Raw genomic sequence first — 24,245 nt, forward strand, 5'->3', positions numbered from 1 at the left:
AATTAAACTTAAATGCAAAATCAGATATCAACTATCTTGTGCAAGACTTCCAAATAACATTCCAACAAGTGCGACATTTCAAAATAAAAAATTGCATACATCCAACCCCCCAAAAATAAAAAAATAAAAAAATAATGACATTGTAAATTTCAACTTATTGGTTAAAATGACAAATTGAAATCCAAAATGAGTTTGAGGTGTTTACTCAACTCAAGTCAAAATTTTATATTTCTTACTTGTTAAAAACATGAGGTTATTTGATAAAAACCAGCCTCCTATTCAAACCATATTTTAGCTGGTATAGAAGATTCATATTTGCTGAGTACAACTTATTTCTACGTCATTATAAACCATATGAGAACATCTAGTTAGGTCAGCATAATCATATTAAACGGTCAGTTTAAGAACAGGCAAATTGATTAGCACAAGCTACTTCAAATAAATTTCAGTGACTACAGTAATCAAAGATTAAACCATGGTTCCAAAAATCTTCCTCAAGTGCAAACCTGTGCAGTTAAAAGAGTAAGCATGACACCAATGTATGAAAGGAATCAACGCTTCTCTAGTTCCCAGGTACACTATATAACCTACCTTATGACAGGAAACAAAAAATCATAGACCCTTTTCTTTTCACCTAACAGAAACAATATAAACTTCACCACACGTTCAGCCACCAGCTACTCACACTTGATGGACCTGTATATGTGACGAACAAAGAGCAGGGAGGCACGGAAACCTACACTACCAAGCATGAGGAAGAAGCCATAACAGATGCAGGCCATGTAACCGAAGAAGAACGAAGTTTGCATAAAACCAGACATATCTGATCGTGCATAGTAATAATACAAGCAATAGCCATAGATGAACAACCCAGTTGATCCGCCACAAAGAAAAGACCTATGGAAAACACATACAAACATCAATATCAAGAAGAAAACGTCCATGTTGAAAGCAAAATGCAGAATCTAATGTTTAAACTGCCTCTACCTTTAAAAGATTCATAACGTCATTTAGTCATAGAAAAGGAAAAAGTTGAGAAAATAATTACTATTGGCTTAAAAAAACACATCTTGGCAGCAGAAGGAAAATTGTTACTGCAAGAAATTCCATGATTGGCTTCCAATACCAGCCACCAGAACAAAGGATGGGTCTGTCCTATGCCAACATCAGTATGGGCTCAGACCTAAAATTTTCGGTCAATTGGGCATGTGATCAGCCCAGACCTGGTCCAAAATGGCAGCAAAATAATCTTCCTAAACAAAATTTTGAAAAATATCCTTGGTTGTTTCTTTTTTTACAAGTTTATCTTGTCATGTGTCTTTCCAACTTTCTCTGTAAACTTGGTTTTCCATCTATATCACTGCTTGGAAAAATTGCCATTATTCATAAAAATGATACTAAACTAAAACCTTCGTAATATTTTCTGAAATTTTGGACCAAAAAGCATTTTCTTTACAAAAGTTTTGTCAAATTCATTCACTAAGTTTTCATTTTTTCTTTTCCAAATTTAAACAAAGATATCTTAACATAGGTTTAGCCATGGGCCATGCCTAGCACTGCTCATGTGCTCAGCCGGCCCAACCCTTAAGATGAGCCAAAACTTAGTTAGGTTTGGGCGTTGGCCAAGACATTTAGGGCCCCCTAGGCTTCCAAAATCCTAGACAGGCCAAGCTGCAACATATACTAAAGAATGTCATTCAAAAGGGGAATTAAAATAAAAAAAAATTACAGTTGCATTGTATATAATGAGATTGATATGCGGGCAACTGAAAAAAATGATCCAGCTAATCAGTGGCCTTAAAGCATTTGTTAAAAATTAATTAATAATAAATTTTTGATTGCATTAAAAATCACAATAGGAGTGTGTTGATACACTTTCCAACAAAATTTTTTCACTTTAGCTTTTGCCATAAAAAAGGTTATTATTTAGGAATGATATATTCCTAAATAAGCTAAACATTCTAGGGTACATTCCGTTCCATTATACCATCAACAAAAATCTTATCAATGCCACCCATTAGTCCTACCTATGCAGAAAAAGTAGTGTCACTATGATTTCATAGGAAGGATCTATTTGTTTGATTAAATAGTGTTGAAATCTCACATCAACCATAAATATGACTAAATAAAAGCTTATAAAAGTTAAAACAATTATCACCTTATGAGTTAGTTTTTGGGATTAAATTAAGCTTAATTGCAAATTTAACATAGTATAAGATTCTATCATAAATCCAATATCTACCACCCTAGACTGAAAAAAAAAATTTTGGGCCCACAGATTTTTCCAGTGCAATTAACTTAATTCCATGAAATTCCCAGTGCAATTTACTTGGTCTCACGACTTTTCCAGTGCTATCTACCAGACCTTCACGGTTTCCCAGTGCAATATTACAAAAAAAAATTCCAGTCCTATAATTTTCACACTCTAGATGTTCAATCTTGAGTGTGGGGGATATGTTTAAATTTCACATCACCTACAAATACAGTTAAATAAAAACTTATAAAAGTTAAAACATTCTTCATCTTACAAGCTAGTTTTTTGGATTGAGTTAAGCTTTAGCTCAAATTTAAGTGTTAGAATATTAGAAGGGGAAAAAGGAAGTCTATTTGGACACAATAAACTTGAGATAAATAAGTACTTTCCATATTTTCTTATTATCTCATAGGATTGGTTCTCATATTTCCTTGTTGTTGCTTAGGATTAGTTTCCCACATTTCCTCATATTCCAATGTTTGTTTAATTAGAATTATGATCCAATAATAGTGTTAAGGAGGGTTTGTGCTTTAACCTTTACTTAGATACGAAAGTTATTTCTTGTTTCTATGATTGTAGTAAAAATGTAAATATGCTTCCAACTTATATTTGTTTTTTTTCCTCTTTCCAGATCTTTCCAGAGCCATTGACAACTTCCTTTAGCACAAGAATAAACAATGGGAAAACTAAGAATTAGTGATACAAGCATAGACAAAAATTTTACAGTGAGAATAATACTATACAAACTCAAAATTCTCAAACAAGTGAAACAACTATAGTAGAAGGAGGCAATAAGACAAGTTACATACCTCCACCACCATTCATGATCCTCAGCAGCAAGTTGAAAGTATGTCAAAGCCACAGTGATGAAAGCAGTGACAATCAACAGAATAATAAAGACAATGAAGAGAATGCTGTAGATAGTATAAATTCTGTGGCCCCATACACTAGCAAAAATGTAGTACAGCTCTATGTAGATGGCACTAAAAGGGAGAAACCCTGCCATTGCCATCTGGGGAATGGTACTCCTGTACCAAGGCAGAGGGGGAATTTCTCGGGGATATTTTGTAGTGCGGACAGGTGCTTGGAACTCAGCTTTGCTATTTTTACCTGCAATGCCACCTAACACAAGCAATGGTGAAGTTACCAATGTCCATATTAGGACAATCACCACAATTGTGCCAAATGGAAGAGCAGCAGTTGCACTATAAGCAATTGCAACTGTGTTAAGGAAGCAGAACATAAGGAAAAGGGGGCCACAAAAGAGGCATCCAGTCAGCAATAAGTTTCTAACCTGCCAGAAAGGAAAAAAAATGTACAAGTCATTCAATTCCATTTCACAAGAATTATATAAATTAATACAATCAAACCATGAACAATAATCAATGCAAGGAGTCCATATGTACCCAATTAGACCCTTCAAGCTGAATATAGAAGGAAGTAGCGGTGTAGCCAGCTATGCCAGATGTGAGAGCATATATGACCACCAGTGCAGTAAATAATGCTCCTCGATTATATGGATAAAATACACCAACCAGTGCAAGCATAAAAATGAAGATTGTACTGCACAAGCATGAAAAAATAGAGAACAACGTTCAGTGAAGTACATAATTTAGGGGAGAAAAAAAAGCTTCAACACAGAAGGGAAAAAGAGCCATCAGAAGATTCTTACAGAGTGAATAACTGAGTACCAGAACCAAGGGCTGCTGCAAACAAAGACTTGTACTTTGGAAACCGGAAAACATCACCATGAATGTATTTCCATCCTGTCTCCTCTTGATCATCAGCAGCTTCCTCATCTTGAGCATATCTGGAGAACATTACAGCATATAAAAACAAGAAACAAGGGAAAAAAAATATTAATAAAATAATGTTATAGGAAATAAGATGACAATATGATGAATTGATGATAAATGAGCAAGCAAGTCGTACTTCATAAAGTCATTCTTCAATACACGCATGAGAATAGTTGCCAGAAAACCAGTCAAAAGAAGTACTGTTACACAGGAGTTTATGATTGAGAACCAGTGAATTTCTAGGTGATGCGGTAAAGATGAAGACTGAGAGTATTTCTCCATTCTCTTCTCAAAAGCAGTATCAGTTTCCTTCCATTTTGCAGTATACATAAAATCAACATTAATTTCTTTATCCTCAGTGAGGTCGACCACAGAATGAGGATCCATCCGGGCACTGATTTCAATCACTCGATCTTTGTTGTACAGAATATCAAACTGAATGTGCTTGTAAAGAAAATACTTATACTCGCTAGGATCAGTTTTTCCTTCTTTGTCAACCGTTCCAATAAATCCCCAGATTGGTAAGTCATCATAATACATTTGGAAATAATAGTCCTTCTTAACTGCTTCTCGGAACTGAGCAACTTGCTCCTTCGTCAGCTTTCTCTTGCACACAACCTTTGAGTCCTTCTCCGTTCTGAAATTAAGTTCATAAGGAGCACTAACAAGGCGATCACCATTCAACACCTCGCCAAGTGCCTCAGTCTTTTCTCTCTCGTGACCTGGCATTTAGATGTACTGATTTTAAAAAGAAATACAACAAGGACCCATAAAAGTATAGAAAATTGGAAAATTCATCAAACAGAGCTACAAATCGACATATTTGTTCAGATCCATCAACGACTAATGATTCCATTAGAAAAAAGACAATGACCAGTCTAGTATTCTGTCCCTTGCTAAAACTGAAACACCCAACAAAGATAAAACATAAAAGGTCTATTAAGCTAAACTAAAATCTCACGCATGCCTAAACCTTATCACCCTTTTGCAATAATAACTAAAAAGAGACACATAAATAACTTGGGACTAAAACAAATAACAAAGTTTGATTTAAGATAGCAATAAAAAACAAAAAAGCTGAAGCATAAATTCAGAAAGTTACCCGTTACACAGAACGGCAGGTCAAAGTATCGATACGTTTCACTGAAACCAACCAAACAAACAAATAAACAATTAAATAATTAAATGAGAAATCAGAACGAATATAAACTGTAACTGTAACTGTTACAACCTCGTAAGAAACTACTAACGTGGCAATGTGATAGCAATTAAACACGAAAATGAAAACAAGATCAGATTTTGAAGATGACCCAAAATGTAAAAGGGGTGAAAGCAAGTGTTGGAGAAGAAATCCCTAAAAGGGGGATCGGAACCTGGGGTTGTGAAAGGGACCGACTTTGTTGGCGTAGAGAGGAACGAGTTCTCCATCCTTGTAACGATGATCGGAGGCGTCGGATCTAACGTGGGTTCCCAGCAAAGAGATCAGAAATGGAATCGCCACAAGCAACGACCACAACCCCATTCTCCACTTTCTATCTTCACGATCAGATCAGATAGATAACAAATAAACCAACGAGCAAAGACAAGACAACTACCAATTTATTCACTACAATTTTTGGGTAATTCGCCAAATTTATTGAAAAAAGAAAACAAAGTTTGGTACTTTTTCTTTTCCCTTTTTTATTTATGTATATTTGTTTTTTATGAAATCAAGGGTATGTTTTGATAACCTGTTGTTATTACTGTTATCTATGCCGATAATTCATTCGTTGCTTGTTTTATATTTGCTGATTAAAATGTCCAAGGAAATAAAAAATATCATTTATTCACATTAATTTATATTGTTAATTAGATTTTGTATAAATGGAGTGCATGTTTGGAAATGTTTAATTTTTAAGAAATAATTGCTCAATTTTTTTTAAAAAAATTATCTTTGAAAGCTTACAAAAATAAATAATCATCTCTTAAAAATAAGACTAAACACACATGCGATGTACGTGCATATATTTTTTTATTATTATATTAACCATATAAAGTTTATTATAGGTTATTCCCTAAAATATATTTTTAATCTGTGGGTGAAAAAATAATTATAGGCAATACGCACGTATATAAGGTTTTAAAAGCAACAAAAAATTGTGTTTAAGAAATATTAATTTGAGAAAGAAAATTTTACTACGAATTAAGAGGAATGTTAGGATGTAATTTTTTAAAGGAGTTTTTTTTTTTCTTTCTAAAACCGTTAATATCTATATACTATATTGAATATTCAACAAATCTAGGTCAAGTTAAATAGAACTGTAATGGCTAACAAAGTTCTCTGTAAGTTTTTAAGTAACTGACATTTTCGTGAACTTAAACTCCAAGCATACATATCTTTTATCAATGATTTATTCGCTAGGAGACATTCGATTACAAATTTATCCAAAAATGTTTTTCTCGTAGTGTTGTTGAATATAGATTGGTACACTTTTTTAAGTTGTTCTATTAGCTCTCTAAACCCACTTATTTCACACATTATAAGGACTTAGATAGATGAATCCTATCATTTAACTAGCTTGCATCCAGATATAAAACCTCTCGGTAAAGACAAAAGAAAAGAACCACCATAATCAGTTGTAAAACTCATTGATTATATTATTCTTCTCTCGTGTCTCTTCCTCTCTCTAACAAGCCCATCTCTTATCGCACATGAACCAGAGAAGATTTGCATTGAAGACCGCAGGGACAGGAAAAATCATTAGTTAAGTGCTGACAAATGACAAGGGTCACGCAAGCAACTGCCTAACAAGTGATGATGCTATTGGCTATTATGGATGTATTTCGTAAGTTATTAAGGAACCAAGTCCCACGTTACTTGGATCATTAACATTTTGTTGGTCTCAAGGTTTATAAGTCAATTTGCGTGTTGAATTTGTATTTAAACTCGTGAGAGGATTGGGTGATGGTGTTGAATTTGTTATGAACATTAATGAGGTTGCTTAACCATAAAATTGTAACCACGGTCGACGAAAAGAAGAAAGCCCCCAAGATGAGATTTTGAGAACATCTTGAAGATGTTTATGCTTTTTCTAATTTTATATCATTTTTAGGACTATTTTAAAACTTAAATAAGAACACCCTTTTCCATATACTTTTATTTTTTAATTATTAAAAACAAACAAAAAAGCTTTTGAAAGCTTTCATGACCACTGTTATGGTGTATTCTAACGGTTTGTTCTAACGTACAATGTTGTTGATATAGAAGCAACATATTTATTACACAACATAAAATAATCACAACAGAATTTTCACCTCTTCACCCTCAAGACTAGCGGAAAGATAGCCTGCTTGGTGAATCAATCCTCACAATAATATCTTCTTCAACAGCAGAATCATCGCTTGAATCATCTCCATGATGATGTTCTCTTCGTTCTGTGCTTTGTGAAGGGAGATTTGTAACATTCCTCGTGAACTCCCTCACCTCATGATCCTTCTTGGCAGTTGCAGCTCCTTCTGATTTGACTGACACCAGTTGACGGCCTTCATGTGATGCAATGGTTGGATAAGACAAGCTATGAGGTCGCATAGCCTGATTACTCGACCAACTTCTATCCCAGCGAGGCACATTCACCTAGAAAATGATAATAATTAATGCATAAAACAAAATAAAGCTTCTTATCACAACATTGCTAGTGCAAGCCAAATAAAGATTATAGGAATTTGAGATAGTAACTTGATTGTTAGTGAGCTTTGCATATAGTCAGTTATCTCCAGTGTAGGCCTAGGTGAATCGATAATGGTGAGAACTCTCAGTTGATAAGAAAATCACCTTACAGGTAATTTCACTTTGGGCGAATTCCTTTGTGATATTAAATCACTTATTTCAGGAAGTTCCACTCGTGCATATTAATGATCCGTGCTAGACCAGATCCACAAGTTTCAGTGCCTAATTAATTAACCATGTACTATTGGGGCATATATTGGCAACTATAGATTTTAGCATGAACTTAAGCAAGAGAAATAAAAGAGAAGGTAGATTCTCCTTTGAAAACCCTGCAAGAAAGCTATATTCTTTGTATAACTGATCAATCAAATTTGGAAAGAAGAATTAATGAAATTGAAAAAAAAAAAAAAAAAACTTCAATGGAGCAAATGTTATTCTACACTGACATACCATGCTCCCATAAATGCTGAGCTGCATTGCCCTTGCAGACATACTATTGGTTTGTCTCCCTTCAGATCTCTGCTTATGATGCTTCTGCTTGTAGAAATGTTCAGGCCAACTCATAAGACCACTATGTTCTCTACGTAAAGATCTATGGGGATGATCTGCACCATGTGATAACAGTGAACTTGACCTTCTAACAGGAGCAGAATCAGCCTCAAATGCTGCGATGTCAAACACAATAACCCTTGCTCTAGTTTCAACTAGATAACTAGATACTTGATGAGTAAAACTATCTTCCTTAGAACCTGGTATAATTGAAAGTAAAGGTTTGATCAAAATTATTGTCGTCCACGATCAGACTTAACAGTTTCCCATGCACTGAATCAGAAAAGGTTGGGTGGGCATTATGAGGGTAACTAGCCAAGGAAAAGGAAACATAATGATCAAATTAGAAATAAATAATACATTATGAAATGCTAGCAAACATAAAATTTTGACTGATACTGTAGAAGTTATAATGATAGTAAAACCATTTTTGGGCCAATGGGCCTCCACTTGACATTTAAGCTTTTTAAAAATTACTAGGGTTTCTATGACTAAGTGACAAGGTAAGAGGGCAAGTACAATGTTCAGGCTTCAAGCCCAGATGGTTCATGCAAGAGGTGTGCCAGAGAGATCATATGAATTATTATTAGGCCTCCACCAAAAGAAAGCTTTTGAACGAGTTGGTCCTTAACAGACACCATCAAAATAGAGAAAGCAGAAAATAGAAGAAAAATAACGATTGGTTAAAAAAAACTTGAGAAATGTCGTGCCTAAATGCTCTCAAGTCACTTTTTTTCTCAGAACAGCATAGCAAATTGTCAATACACAGAACTGCTGCTTCTGCTTCGATAAACTTAGTTTCCTCATTCAGCCTAGTTATGATATTTGCACTTAAATTCCACCTCCTTGTGCCTTAGTATTACCAAACCATATAAAATCCCAAGTCTCCTGATCAGCTGACTTAATGGAAACTCAAATAATCAGTATTCAGACAGGGAAAAATATTAGAGGCGGCATTAATTTAAGCTCAAATACCTGAACTTGCCAAATTTTGGAAGCTTCGATTCCCATGTGAAGGAAGTAGGGCTGCTGGTGCTGTTACGAGTTCTTGATGACCTTGAGTTTTGACATACCCTTCTAGTAAGATGGCAACTGAATGATGAGGGATTTCTATTGTTTCCCCTCTTATGTATATGGTTATCTGTGATCTCTCTGCAATAAGAGCTCGTAAATCTTGCATAGCCAGTTTCTCAAATATCCGAGGAAGCAATATTTTCGAAAGGAAAATTGCACTTTCCTGCAAATCAAGATAATTTTAATGTAAGTGTGACTGCGACCAGAAGTCCAATCATTTTTATGTCTTCAACAGCACCAAACATAAACATCAAGACATATCTTTATGACCTATGATATCCTTAATAAACAGAATTCCTGTTGTGTTAAGGAACTTGTGAAATTCATTGACAATGAATGCCAGAATTTCAGAATGCAGTGACATAAGCAATCAGAAGTCATTAATGTCAAAGCAGTAATAGCAATAATGAATTAATCTTACCTGCCACAGGAAGTCTTCTGTTGAAGGGTCCGATTTGAGACACGATATTATCTTGTCAGCATCAAGAAAAAAGCAGAATACGACAGAATCTGTGATGACATCGCAGATATATGGTCTTCTAGTCAGCACTTCATAAAGACCCAACGTGCTCCCATGTGTAAATGTTGGACAAAAAGTGTGTTTGGTTCTTATCGTCTTGCTTTCCCACTAGAAAACCAGCAATTTTAAAAGATGCATCTTTTGTAAGCACAATCAGAAATTACATGTTGAGCTTCATTCTGAGAGAATATAATACCTTCACAACTCCATTAGAAATTAACCAAATACCATTTGATTTGGAACCTTCCTTGTAAAGTGTCAAACCACGCAATTTCATCATTTCCTTCGTACTGCTTGCGAGTGGTTCACGAACTGAAGATGGAAGAGCACCCAACATTGGATGTATACTACTCATTTTAGGAAGCTTAACCAAAGGAGGATTTCTAAGTAATCTCTTTAAATCAGTCTGAAAAGTAAATGAAACATTTAATAGACGTACACCCAATTATAATTCATAGAAGACTAAACCATCAGATAACAGATAAACAGAAAGAATGAATATCACCACACGATACCTGCACAGCATCATGGAGATGTAGCATCTCTTTCTCTTCCAATATCCCGGCCTTCTCAAGATTTTGAACATATTCAATTAAATGATTTAACACTATATATGTTGCTTGCCTTGTTTTTACAACACGCAAAACCTGAGAATTTGACATTCATAATAATAAAGAAAAATTGAGAAAAAGAGCTTATTTTAAGACCGTGACCAGAAATATGATGCAAAACTAACTTTAAACTGATAAACAGAAAAAACACCAATGAATTGGATATTCACAGGCTTAATCCAAGTAGTCCACTAAAACTAAAAGTCAAAAACATCAGAGCGCATGTTTAACTAGCAAACCTGAGGGTATGTTACGTGAACATCTTCTAAGAACTTCCGTGCTTCCTCTCCTTCTACAACACTTTCATTGATGACAGCAGTAGCAACATCACTGTCTCCTACAGAAGTATATGCAGAGGAAATAAATATAAATGATCCTAAATATAATTAAGAATATGTTATCTGACCAACACGATGATTTAAGAAAATGGAAAAGATACAAAAAAAGAAGAAGAAAGAAACGTTGAAATTTGGGAATAATATTATTAAGATAAGTAGACGAACTACTTAGGTAGACTTATACCTATAAAGTCATGTAATTGTTGTCGCGCAATTCTGTGGGCACGGAGAAATGCAGCACAAATATAACATGCAGATTCCAACCTCTGCACGGTGAAGTATGTAACTAACTTTGGTGGGAACATATTGGAGTGGAGAAACTTGTAGTAATTTGGGAAGTGAACATTATCTTTTAAACCTTTCCAGTCACATAGAGGCTCAGATGAAGCCAAATCTATTGCTTCCTCCACTGATAGCATTAGGATATTAGCTGTTGTTTGAGAAATTCTTCCTTCATCAAGCATCTCCCAGTAAGCAGCTTGTACACCTAATATGAGCAATAAGTTCTCAAATTAGGCATGATATTGACATAATTGAAGCAGTCAAATTTATGGTATTAGCAAATAAGAACTTGGCTTATCAAAGGACATAGGTAGTTTGGGTATGCATAAGTCCTTATAAAAAAAGAAAATCAATATAAAAAATGAATAAAACTCCTCCTATAAGTTAAAATTAACTTATATTGCTTGATTTTTTAGAAGCTATTCTCATTTAATTTCTCCAAAATTTAAGGAGACAAATTATTTTAAATTTATGGGAAAAGTTTCATTCATTTTTTATATTGTTTTCCTTCTCTACAAGGACTTATCCACAAGCTCACCCAAACTGAGTCTTAGCCAACAAAAGACTAAGAATGCATTTGTCTGTGTATGTGCATGCCTGTCAAAAAGGTACTAACAAGTTAACAAAAGCAACCTTTATTAAGCAATGTCATATATACATCAAGAAGAAAACAACAGTGCCATCTTCTTAACTTAGGCCTTGAGTGAAACATACACATTCACCAAGAATAATTGTTGGTGTTTTTCCACCATAACAAATCCATCCATCAAAATTTAATTTGACTATATGAAGGTTTAAGTTTGATTTTTCTGCAGAACTTGGTTGCTAGAAATTTAAAAATTAACCCAAAGTTATTTTTTAAGAGGGAAAACGTCTAAGAATATTGATCAATCTCTAACCCTACCCTTCATTGCACTGTACATGCCACAAAATATGAAAGTAAAACAGAAAACAAGATGCACAGCTGAAAAGTTAATGGAAAGCACGTTACCATATACTTGATATGAACAAGTTTCAAATATAATTCCTAAATAAAAAGGTGGATAATTGATTGTATGAAAAGCTTCAAATAAATTGAAAAAATCCAACCCATAATCCCAAAATATATATTTGTCCTTACAAATGCAAGTGTCTTATGATTATGTGTCTTTCCCTATACTTTTAGACTAATTTAAAGGACTGTAAAAGCTTAGAATGTTTAAAGCAGTTAATCAAACAGAAACACCTGGCACAGACCGGATGAGGTTCCCTCTTTTGTAAAACTTAAAAGAATTGACACACGATAAAATTTATAAAGGTAAATAACTCTTAAGGACTGATACAAATGCAAAAGTTCCCATACCATTCAGAAGGCGTACGCGTATATCTTTCAAATTCATAGGATCAAGGTTACTATCACTTCCATGAGGGTGAACACGTTCACCTTCAATGTCATTTAAGCAGGAGATATATCTCTTCACAGTGGACCAATCAGCAGGCCCAAGTTCCTCGTCATCTCCCAGTTCACCAAAAGCCTCCAAAGCTTTGTTCAACATTTCATACTTAGTAAACTCAAGGATACGTTTCTGCTATTACATGTGCAAAACATGAGGGCAAGAGCAAATATAACTCAGAAAGAAGAGAAGCAGGCAATGTAGTGATATTTTCGTTCAGAATCAATCACAAGCATTTATGCAGCACAGAAGCTTTCCTTTGTTTCTCACAATCTACATTTACTTGTTTGCAAATTAATATAACTACAAAATGGATATATAGCTATGAAGCCCAAATACTCCAAAAATGGCAGAGTAACTACAAACCCATTAAGAAGATATAATACTTGGCTCACAAATACATCTTCACTGTAAGAACAGCACTGAATTATATCGATAAAAGATATTTTTCAAGGTATTTTCTCAGTTTAAAAAACAAGAGACAGACTAACGACTAAAATAAAACATGAAGACATTAGGGCATCACATAAAATAAGAACATAAGTTGAATATAGAATATCAAGAGAAGCCTAACCTTAGCTGCTGATAATTTATCCATATCAAGGTAGTGTAAAATGAATTGTGTGGTTGAACCATTCACTAGAAGTGTTAAAAACACAATTCCACCAGTGAAAAAAACAAACTGCACAATCAAAAAACAATTGAGTCAGTTCACAAAGACAATTATGATATCAAGGATATGTGGGTTGTAATCACCTTACATAATCATAGAAAAGAGTCATGCAGTTGAAATTTATAAGTCTTCTAATAATCACAAAATGAAAATCATACCATTGTTCCCGTCTCTGAAGTCAATTCAATTGATCTGCCACTCGAACGCTAAACCAACCAAAAATTTAATAAGTAAAAGATTAAACTATAAAAATATGAACATGAATATCAATGATAGCCTCGCATAGACATGCTTTTTTCCCAACTTTTCTTCTTAACATGCCTTGTAGAGAAAAACAAATGCTGAAAAATTTGTTGTGGCATATAAACAGGTAGGAAACGAGTTAGGGGTGACAAAATGAACATTGCCCGACAAGTTAGCCTGTTTAACCCACCAAAAGTGATGGGCCAGGCTAGGATTTATGCACCTATTGCCTGCCTAGTTCATCCCATTTAATCCCAGCCAATGGAGAACAAGACCTTTTTCTTAAAATTAAAATATGCTTATCTATTAATTAGTTATTAATAAAAGTTCATTATTTTAATATTTTTTATTTTTATATGTTTTTATATTTTTAAATTTTCTAGAAAATTTTTAGGTGGCAAGACAGGCTAATCCATTTTGAAGTGGACTTTGGCAGGGTGGAATAGCTTGCTTTGCCAAGGGACAAGGGGCAGATACGTAGGTTCTTTGAGTATATTGATTATGGAGGAGGTTATATTTATTTCGGTAATATATTTGTCTTAAAAGAAATTAGTCTCTAACAATAAATTAAAGAAGACATCTTTAATACATATGAAAAATATATAACATATACATTGAAGTCTATTTATTTTCAACTCCATTCACTTATAGTTTTTGGATCCATCCCTGTAGATAGATATAGTAATGTATGGCATATCCTTAAGTTAGTAGTTAATTATGATCAACCTTAAATATAGAATGTCATTCTAAAATGCATTTTATTAAGATAGTAACTCCAAGATATTATCATTTTACACGATGCCACTAGAATAAGAATAGGCAAGAATAAAGAGAGTAAAAACGGATGAAAGAGCTTGTATAGAGAAGAATTTGATTATTTCTTAATTCGAAGCATAAACACTAAGCAAGAGTTTGTTTTGGTTAAAATGCATATATAATCTATCTTTTTCAAGAAAGAGAAGAGTTTGTTTCATCCCTCAACACATTGAGTAGACTGTTACTTTATCAAAGAAAAGATCTTATCCAGAAGCATCACTTTATCAATCTACTACTCCCTGTATTGTCAGTTTGTGAGCAGCCTTAATTATTTGACCATCACACATCTTGACATCTCCTTTGCAATGCAACAGGTTACCAATTTATGCACATGTCTCACCACCTTCAGTCAGCTATTTTCAACGAATCATTTGTTACTTAAAAGATACTTCTCACCAGGAAGATGTTCTTTCCTACTAGAACGCCTATTACTTTAGTGGGTTTATAGTGATGCAAATTCAGCATATTGCCCAAATACTAAGAAATCTTTCACAGGTTGATGTTTCATGGTTCTACATCAATTTATTTGAAAAATAGAGTATGTTGGAGTCTCTAAGTCTTCCACTGAATCTGAATATTGAGTCATGTCTACAACTTGCCCTAAATTCATTGGGATTCGTGGTCTATTTAACTGAACTTGGCTTCCCTCAAAACCAGGCCACACTTCTATGATAACAAGACTAGTACCATTCAGACTGTTGTCAATTCAATCGTCCATAAACCCATCAAACTTACTGAGTGGACTATCATTCCATTCTTGGGGCCTTTGAAAATCATGTTATCCCTAACTCTTAACTTTAGCTCACAAATATCTTTTCCAAGGTTGTTTACTATCGATGTCATCAATTTCTCATTGGCAAATTGATGCTTCTTGACCACCCATGTCAATTTAAGGGGGGTATTAGGCAAGGAGTTAGCTGAGTCATTCATATTTCCCTAAGAATCTGGTGATTTGTTATATGTATACTTGTTTCCTAAGTTGTATGGATTAGGAGTAGGATTCAGTTCAACCTATTAATTGTATGTATTTAGGATTCCTCATTTAGGTTCTAAAAATTAGGAATTAGAATCAATTCACATTAATAATTATAAATGCTTTGTATTTTTTACCGAGAGGAATAGAATGAAGCAAGGCAGAAAAGCCTATTGTGACATGAATAACATTAAAAATATACTCACCTTCCATTGTGTGGTTAAAACCCAAGTTTTTTGTATTTTTAAGCCTCTAATTGTTCTCCCAATATGATTCAATCAAGCATCACAACCCAAATAAAAGATTTGACCTTATAAGAAGTTTGAACTTCCAAAGCCATTTATTCATTGCATAAGTCATAAATTTGAAACATGATTTCCATGAAAACACCTCAGAAGGATCAAGAGACCAAAACCATGTATCCAAATCAAAAAACCAATTAATAAAGCCAAGAATACTGAAAAGAAACTCCAATTAAGAAAAATATCAAACTGAAATTATTGGGGGCAGGGGGGGTGAAATTCAAAAAAATAAAATAAAATAATCTAGACTCAAAGGATAAACTCTTGATTCTTCAAGTAAATTTTATTATGTGTCCTATAGGGACTTTGGAAATTCAAATAAAAAATTCCTCCTTGAAAAGGGACTTTTGAAATTCAAAGGTCAAGTTTTTGTTATTTAAACAATGGTATTAGATAGGAATAATACATAATATAGTGTTGATTTACCGACCAAACAAAACCAGTCTCTTAATAGGCATAAGAACGACTAATTTCTTTTACATTTTCCATTAGCCAATATTAATTTCTTCTACAAACCGAATTTTATGAGGAAGATGAATATAACTCATTATACCTAATTCATATACCATTATTATTTGAATTCCATAACTAGTTACATTCTATAATTGTCTTCATGTACTTTAGTTTTGGTTGGTTTCATTACTTAGTTGAAGGACTTTACCTTATTGCCCCTTTTCTTTTTATGTTCCCTTAAAATAAGAGTGCTTCCTTTTATCAGCAAAAAAAATAAAAATCCCAAAGGCACCTATATCATTGGTAAATAATGACAAGGCACTGTCCATGAAGAATTATATCTATATGGATAGCTACAAATATGCATCGCTAGTCAAAAAATACTTGCCTTAACTGATAATGAAAGTGACAAGGCAACTGCTCCTCGCAATCCTGACCAGATGAGAATAATAGCTTCTTTCCAATCCAAACCATATCCAAAATATCTTAGTAAGGGAAATAATGCTCCAACAACGATGCATCGAGACACTTGAACATATGCATAGAGAAGCAAGAGGTGGGTCCACGATGTTCCTAAAACATACCCAATATTTTGTAGTCTCCCTTTAGACATAACAAACATAAGTATTTAAACAAAATAAAAAGGCAAGTGACAGTGGCAAGAGATTCTAGAAAACATAAGCTTATCAAAGCATCTAAATTGAGTAACGGCTGCCTCTTTCTGAAGAACTAAAAACACAAATTTATCATTTATCAATTTTGATCGTAAGATTAAAATCCTTAAAACATGAGAACATTTGTGCATGAACTCGTATGCAATTGATAGCAAGTGCAATGCAAAACATAGCATGAGGATATATGATTTAAAGGTAAAAGTAATAATTTAAATGTTAAGAAACTTGTGTCTAACTCACGAAAGGATATCTATTACGTAAAATTTGTAGGACTGGACATCTACATAAGTGATCTAACAAGACTAAACATTTATAGGTAGCCCAACATTCAAATTGGATAGACTCTAATACCATGTTTAGAAATTTGAGTCTGATTCACTCCCAAAAGCTAACTTATAGAAGGAGGATTACTCTAACTCTTATAAAAAATATTTTTACTCTAGTTCTAACCAATATGAGACATCTTAATATTAAAGATATTCTATCTCTTTAAATTTGTATTGACTTGCCAATACCCTCGCCCTCCCCAATGATAGATGAATTTAAGTCTATAGAATACAGCTTTCTCTAGCAAAATTAAGATTGATCAGCATAATCATACAAGAGAGCAATACACTCATGTTTATGAATTAACAACATTTTATGTATTTGCATTTGATATATTTCATGGTATAGATTTGTCAAATTAAACAAAAACCAAGAATACAATCCATGGAATGGTGCAAAAAGAAGAGAAAATATTGAATGATTCTTCAAGTAATACTACCATGATAGAAAACAGTGCTGTCACTTAGTATTCCTTCAGCAATAACAACTCCACTGCAAAAAGATAATATGGAAATATTAATTAAAGTAATAACATACAAGTAAGAATTTTTGACAGCAGCTCAAAACTTTGTTCAACTAGAAAACATATATTCTAGATTTTTCAATCCAAATGCCACTAACAGCCTGCTTCACAAGTCATATCAATAGATTATGATTCAAGATTTCAACTAAGCTCTTACCTCAAAATGAAAATTAGGGTATTAGCTATATAAGCAATCATTTCCCTGGAGAAAAATAAATAAAGGATTAAAACATAATTACATGTGACAACAAAATATAAATAAAGAAATCGAGAGGATCTCAAATGACAAATCTAAGACATGATCTTGTTGCAGCAGTAAGACACTAATGTACTGTTTTAACTTCCAGTTAGATTTTTTTTTTTTCTTTAGAGAAATAGTATTAATACAGAAAAAAAATACATAGAAAGGACAAGAAATTTGCTAAAATTAAACATAACACTGATTTATCATGGAAAAAAATTCATCAAAACAATGTTTACAAAGAAAAACCTTCAATTTGATCCTCTAAAAGATGAAAGTGTCACCAAGTAGGTTCTCCAAAGATTTGAGTCACCAAATTCATCCTTCAAGAATTTAAATCATTATCATGTTAGTCTTCCCAAGCGTTTGTCATCAAATTAGTCTCTTTGCACCACTTTAGTCCTTTATAAGGATTAATTTGGGGAAATTTTAGATCTTTTTCTTAAAGATTTAATTTTCTGTCAAGTTAAACTCTTTTTTTCTACAACTTTAATCCTTTTTAAGGATCAATATGGTGGTATTTTAAACCTATAAAAGAGTAATTTAATGACAAATTAACTCTTAAAGGACTAATTTGGCAACAAAATTGTTACAGCACCAATGCAGTAACAATTTAAATCTTTAGGAGTATTTTTGAGAGGAAAATTTTGGAGGGAATATATATTTTTAAATTTTAAATTAAACCAAATATATATCATTTATAATGATAAATACATTATTAATACAATAAATTTATGTCAATATATTAATTTATATATTTTATTATGAAAAATATTAATTTTAAATATATTTATTTAAAATACAAAATATGTCCCCCTCTTTCTTTTCCTCTAAACCCCTTTTTCCAAACAACCCATAAAAACTAATTTAGCGACCTAAATATTTAGAAGACCTACTTAGTGACACATTCATCGTTAAAGAATCAATTTCACATTTTGCTCAATGTTTATAAAATTTTTTATAACTACTAGTGGAAATAATGTCTTTTATGTTTGTTTCATTGCCTTCTTTCCTTTGTATTTCTTATATTCCAAAAAGTAACTGTCATATGTGATTATCAATGACACAATTAAAGTGAAGCGAGGACAAAACAGGAGACCAAATAAATGTTAGAACAAGTATGGATTTTTTATTATATTTCCATATTAGTATAATATTGTCCACTTTAGACCTAAGCTCTCATAGTTTTGTTTTTGGACATCATCTTTCATACTAATGAAGATCTACTATACTTATATGTCCTTGATCCTTCGTGATTCTAGTTAATATGGGACTTTGTTTGCACATCCCAACAATCTCTCCCTCAAACGAGGTCCTCTAACACTAGAGCCCACCTTGGAGGCACCCTTGCCCGTTCTTGGCCATGTGACACTGCCTAGGACCGTTGCATACACACATCCACATGCATGTGACACTACTTGGAGATCCGAGATCCGAGCTCTGATACTACTTGTTAAAATAAATATGGCCTTTTTACCATATCTCCATATTAATATGATATTGTCCATTTTGTACCTAAACTTTCATGATTTTGTTTTTAGATATCATCTAAAAGGCTTCATACTAATAAAGATCTACCATACTTATATACCTTTGATTTTTTTCTATTCTAGTCAATGTGGGACTTTATTTGTATATTCCAACAATAAAGAGAAAGAACATTAGCCCAGAAGAACTCTCTAGTCCTTATTCAAATCAAAAAGGGTACTCAGATGAAACTCACAAAGATGTCAAAACCCTTCAAGTGTAAAAATGTAAAATAAAGGATGGGGAGGAGAACTGATAAAATGTGTATAAAATGTGTTTAATGTTCCACAAAGAATTTGCAATTCCTTTTCTTTGTTCTAAATTAAGTCTAAACTGAAAAATAGAAAAAATAAAAATAGTCTCCCATAGAATGTGTCTAATTTACATACACAAGGATGAGTATAGGTTACCAGAAGTGATGTAAGCTTTGTTGACTTTCACCCTTAAAAGCTGTCTTAGCAAATGCAGAATAGAACCTGTGAAAAGATTTCAACAATAAGATTTTCCAAGTGTTATAAATATTTTGTACTAAAGGTCAACTTACATTCCCAAAGACATCACTGTCAAAACACCAGAGACATCCGCACCCTCCTGAGCCTATAAAAGATTTTGATCATCAATTTCTCCATGCACAAGATGGAAGTACTTCAGAATAACACCAAAAACAGAAACCAAATATGATGACATGATTTCATCAGATATAATCTCTCATCATGCTAAAATATGTGTCCAAGAAATTAGGGATATAAAACCAATATCCTAGTTTTCATAATTATTCATGATCCAAATATAATCTCAAAATTTACTAAAAGATGAATCCAAGTCTGAAGGTACTTACAGTGAAATAAGCAATGTAGCTAACAGCAAATGTTAGAGCAATCTCAATCACTGTATCATTAAAAATAAACCCAAGCCACAAAACAGATGCAATCCCAAAAGCAACACCCATTCCTACACTGGACCGAGCAAAGAATCACATGAGCAACAATAATTTTTGCCACTAGAGCAACAAGGAATAGGTGGAAACCTACGCTCCAAGTGAAACTTGTGCTAGAAATTTGATTATGGCAAGCCAATTGAATGTCTCTCCAAGAACCATCCGATAGAAAAGGGTATAAACCACAATAGCCGTCCTAGACAAAAATGAAGGTTAAGCTTTGTCAAATACAAAATAAAATAGAAAAAGCAACATGCAGATATAGCCAAGTGTTCGACATTTCCAAGGCTTTAAGCCACTTCTTACACCCTAGATTCAGTTAGCAAACACCAAAATTCATTTGAAGGGTAGATATTACTTTAAAGAAGAGAAAGGGTACTAAAACTACCCATCATTCATCAAGGATTCCCCTTCAATTATTGTTCCTAGTTTTTTGCTGGCACCAAGCTCTTTCAACAAAGCAACAACAGCAACAGGATCAGTTGCACTCAGAAGTCCCCCAAGCAACAGTGACGTTTTCCAACTCCAGTTGTATGGAAAAGTCAGCTGGATTATGACAAATGAGTTAAAATCATATGACACAAATGATGAATTCTAAACACATTGGTTCACATACCTTCAAAACAACTCCAAGGCAAACGGTCGAAAGTGCAACACCAGGACCAGCTAGTAAGATCATTTGTGCAAGACACCTCTGCATGCATTTTATACTTAAATGACTTGTATTATAATAAAAATCAAGTTTGCTCCCTGTTTAGTGGCATTTAATGTTATCTATGTTTAATCTAGTCGATTTGATATCTCCATCTTCCAGTTGGGAGTACTGATAACTCAATGAAATAATGTAATTTACTCTTATTTTGTGCATTAAAGATTTCAAAGCCAAAATGATATTTGACTGAGAATTGTTAGTTTTTAGCTCAGTTTTCAAGTTGGCGTCATTCAGTTATAGGACTTTATTAGATTTTTGTAGGGGAGTTGTATTATAATAAAAATCATGATGGTTTTATAATTTTGTATTATAATAAAATCATCAAGTTTGTGAACTACCATGACAGCATGACAATATCACTTTACAACTCAAATAAAAATAAATTTGTACTCAGAAGAATCCAAGAAAAGACACCTTGATTTGGTGAACTTCCATTGAGAATGAACTTTCAAAAAGGAGAGCAGGAAGAAAAACAGCTAATAGAAGATCTGGATCAATATCTGACCCTGCATATGGAAAATATCAATCACTTCAATAAATTTTAAACAAGAACTAGTGAAGATGAAAGCTTCTTAAGTTGAAACATCTTCTAAAAGCCCAGTCTACACGGATGTTACAAAGATGTACAATAAAAAGCGATTTCCTTCTCTTCTTTTATTGGCAAGTACATAATTTTCAAAATAACTAGAATAAAAATAGAACAAACTTACAAAGACGAATTCCATCCCCAATCTTTCCCAGCCGATGATGAGTACCATATTCTGTTTAGAAATCCACCAGTAAAGAGTCAAGTTATCAATTCAACTAGTTAAAAGTTAAAACAATAACAGTCAGCAAATTACAAAACAATTCTATGAAAATATCTTGTTTGATCTATATTGGATTCCCATGATAATCATAAGCATGGGTTTAGGCAACAATAACATGATACTGATATGCATAAACTTGCCCTTTCAAAGAAAAAGAAAAGGGTGGCCTGATTCTTGAGGATCCCACCATGCATGGACTAAGGAAGACAGATGAAAGCGGCCTTATCCCACAAGTGGAGAACAGGAGAAGTTGTTTTTATTGAAGAATAATAGAGATGATATAGATAATGTAAATAGTTAGTTGGTTGTTATCAGATTAGCTTGCTGATATGAGTTGCCTTTTTTTCGTACCATAATGTGAGTTATGAGTTCCTTTTTTTAGCTTAATATGATATGATATTTCACATACTATTCTTTTAGCTTGCTGTTATGAGTTGTTTCTCAGCTTGCTGTTACTCTGATACCATATTGTGAACTACAAATGATTAGTATGTAGAATGTGTGTATCAAATTGATTGCTGAAAGTGTACTTCGCAGAAGCCCTAACAAAATACATACATAGGCCAAAACAGCAAGGGAAAAGACTAACTGAAACTCACTACCAACCAAGATCAACAACCAACTAACTAACTACATTATCTATACCATCTCTATTATTCTGCCATAGTTTTCAATACTTCAACCAGAGGTCAAAAAGCAACAACCTTAGCGTTGTGCCTAGACTCACTCTTGCACTTTCAAAGAAAAATAGATGAAATATTGTCTTGCTATATGTGATTAGAGAAGTACAATTGTGTTTTTGCCAGTTATCACGACTCCGTGTGTCGCTTCAGGATCAAACTAGCAGTACATCATAATTCACGTCCGTTGAGAAATTATCTGTTCTTTTTTTCTTTTTTATCTATTTTGAAATTTGAATTATAATCTATCATGATCTTCTGAAATATGTTCTATGAGATATGTTCTATGTATGGCCGTGTCCTTGGTTGGAGCTTCAAATAACTAAGAAATTCAAAAAGATCAAATTAAAATAAAATAAAATAACGTATATAGAATCAAGAAAATACGAAAGTTCCACCGTACACAGCTTATTCCTATTTTGGTTCTTGATAAAAGAATACATTATTAAAAAAAGAAAAGGAGAAAAGAGACACCCGATTCCCATTTACTTCCCTTTGCTTTGAAATAATCCTTTCTCTATCTCCGTAGTCCAAACATGTTGGCATAGGAACAAGAACTACCCCTTCAAGTAAAATAAAATATTGGGTATGATCTTTTTTCCTTAAAATCTTTTCCTTGTCGTTGGACGAAAACAAGGAATTTTCGGAGTTGATTCAATCTTTGTCCTTGTTGGCACTAAAAAGGGTATTCTGAGTAAGTTCACATCCATATCAACAAAGTCAACGCTCAAAGATGCCTTAAAACATCTCAGTGTCAATCTATCTTTGTTGGCTTGGGCTTAAAATTTGATGACAAGCAGAGAAAGAGCCGCCGAGAAAAAGAATAAAGAAACAGAAGAGAAGAGAAGAGAACCTATGGATCCAAGAGCGATGCCAATGATGAGCAAGGCAGCAGTATAAGGGACTCTGGTCCCACGCAAGAGGTGCCTACAAGCAATTCCAAGAGCGAGACTCAACCCAAAGAAGATTACAGCATCTGATGGAGTGGAGTGTTCCTGCGAAGAAGAAGAAGAAGAAGCAGAAACAGAAACAGAAAGGTGGTGGTGTTGTTCATCTTCCATGATGGTTCCATAGGGAAGCAGCGATTCTGTCACCGCCGACATTAACAGCAGCAAAAGATGGGAATCTGGGAAGCTGCTACTGTCTGTCTGTCAAGAGTCTGCGTCAAGCTGATGAATACGATGCCTTTTTGTTGTCTTCTATGGTTTGTTTAGTGTCGTTAAAATGTGAAAATGTCGTACACCACTGAAAGCAAAGGTGAGTGTTAGTTTGACAACATATGTTCAGATGGCAACTTGTACTTCCAAATCCCCAAAACTCATCTATCAGACTATCACCACTTTGACATTTATGTAACCTATCTCAGCTCTTTTAAATTATTTATTAAACATAAATGTAGAAGAAGGTCTTGCATATCACAGATCGCATATTCATATTTTATAAATCTTTAATTTGAAGTCACCAAAAATAAATAAGATGAATTCATCTTTGATAAATACGATATGATCATTAAATGATGGAGATATTTTTTGAATCTTAAAATTTATGAACATTATCGTACTTGTTTCATTCAACAATTAAACTTCTTTCATAAAGCATCCGTCTTTGGTTTTTGGCACACTTACTAAGCTATATTATTTTTTTATAATTATTTACTATGGGGCATTTTCTCCATTAGTTATTACTATTTGGCATATATTTCACCTCAACCAAAATTTAAAAGATAAAAGGGAGTTACATCCTTATATTATGCAAGAATTAAGATAAAAATGTTTGGCAATAGAATGTAGCA

The 24,245-nt window shown here is 33.4% G+C and overlaps 2 protein-coding genes across 4 annotated transcripts; both read right to left on the reverse strand.

The window, feature by feature from the left end:
* Positions 1–372: 372 nt before the first annotated feature.
* On the reverse strand, positions 373–5,713 carry LOC113856502 (transmembrane 9 superfamily member 3). Its single transcript, XM_027488335.1, has 7 exons — positions 5,424–5,713; positions 5,153–5,193; positions 4,187–4,772; positions 3,927–4,064; positions 3,661–3,817; positions 3,064–3,548; positions 373–897 (listed from the first exon to the last, which is right to left on the reverse strand). Exons 1-7 carry the CDS (start codon positions 5,570–5,572, stop codon positions 678–680), a joined length of 1,776 nt encoding a protein of 591 aa, XP_027344136.1. The 5' UTR covers positions 5,573–5,713; the 3' UTR covers positions 373–677.
* A 1,465-nt stretch (positions 5,714–7,178) lies between these two features.
* On the reverse strand, positions 7,179–23,777 carry LOC113856501 (sodium/hydrogen exchanger 8). 3 transcript variants are annotated; one of them, XM_027488331.1, is made up of 23 exons: positions 23,307–23,773; positions 21,675–21,725; positions 21,379–21,470; positions 20,869–20,946; positions 20,641–20,798; positions 20,347–20,448; positions 20,154–20,271; positions 19,860–19,912; positions 19,726–19,791; positions 17,705–17,749; positions 17,464–17,516; positions 16,412–16,596; positions 13,395–13,442; positions 13,138–13,245; positions 12,473–12,698; positions 11,033–11,335; positions 10,750–10,847; positions 10,415–10,546; positions 10,096–10,305; positions 9,801–10,007; positions 9,281–9,542; positions 8,207–8,505; positions 7,179–7,663 (listed from the first exon to the last, which is right to left on the reverse strand). In XM_027488331.1, the coding sequence occupies exons 1-23, from the start codon at positions 23,554–23,556 to the stop codon at positions 7,361–7,363; spliced, it is 3,447 nt and encodes a 1,148-aa protein (XP_027344132.1). In that variant the 5' UTR covers positions 23,557–23,773; the 3' UTR covers positions 7,179–7,360. The 3 variants fall into 3 exon arrangements, with proteins under 3 accessions (XP_027344132.1, XP_027344134.1, XP_027344135.1); XM_027488333.1 differs by having other exon boundaries at positions 7,185–7,663; positions 12,473–12,695; positions 23,307–23,777; XM_027488334.1 differs by lacking the exon at positions 10,415–10,546 and having other exon boundaries at positions 7,243–7,663; positions 12,473–12,695; positions 23,307–23,632.
* Between the last annotated feature and the right edge of the window lie 468 nt (positions 23,778–24,245).

This window comes from Abrus precatorius, unplaced genomic scaffold (assembly GCF_003935025.1).
Source record: "Abrus precatorius isolate BTA unplaced genomic scaffold, Abrus_2018 Scaffold11, whole genome shotgun sequence".
Classification (NCBI taxonomy): Eukaryota; Viridiplantae; Streptophyta; class Magnoliopsida; order Fabales; family Fabaceae; genus Abrus; species Abrus precatorius.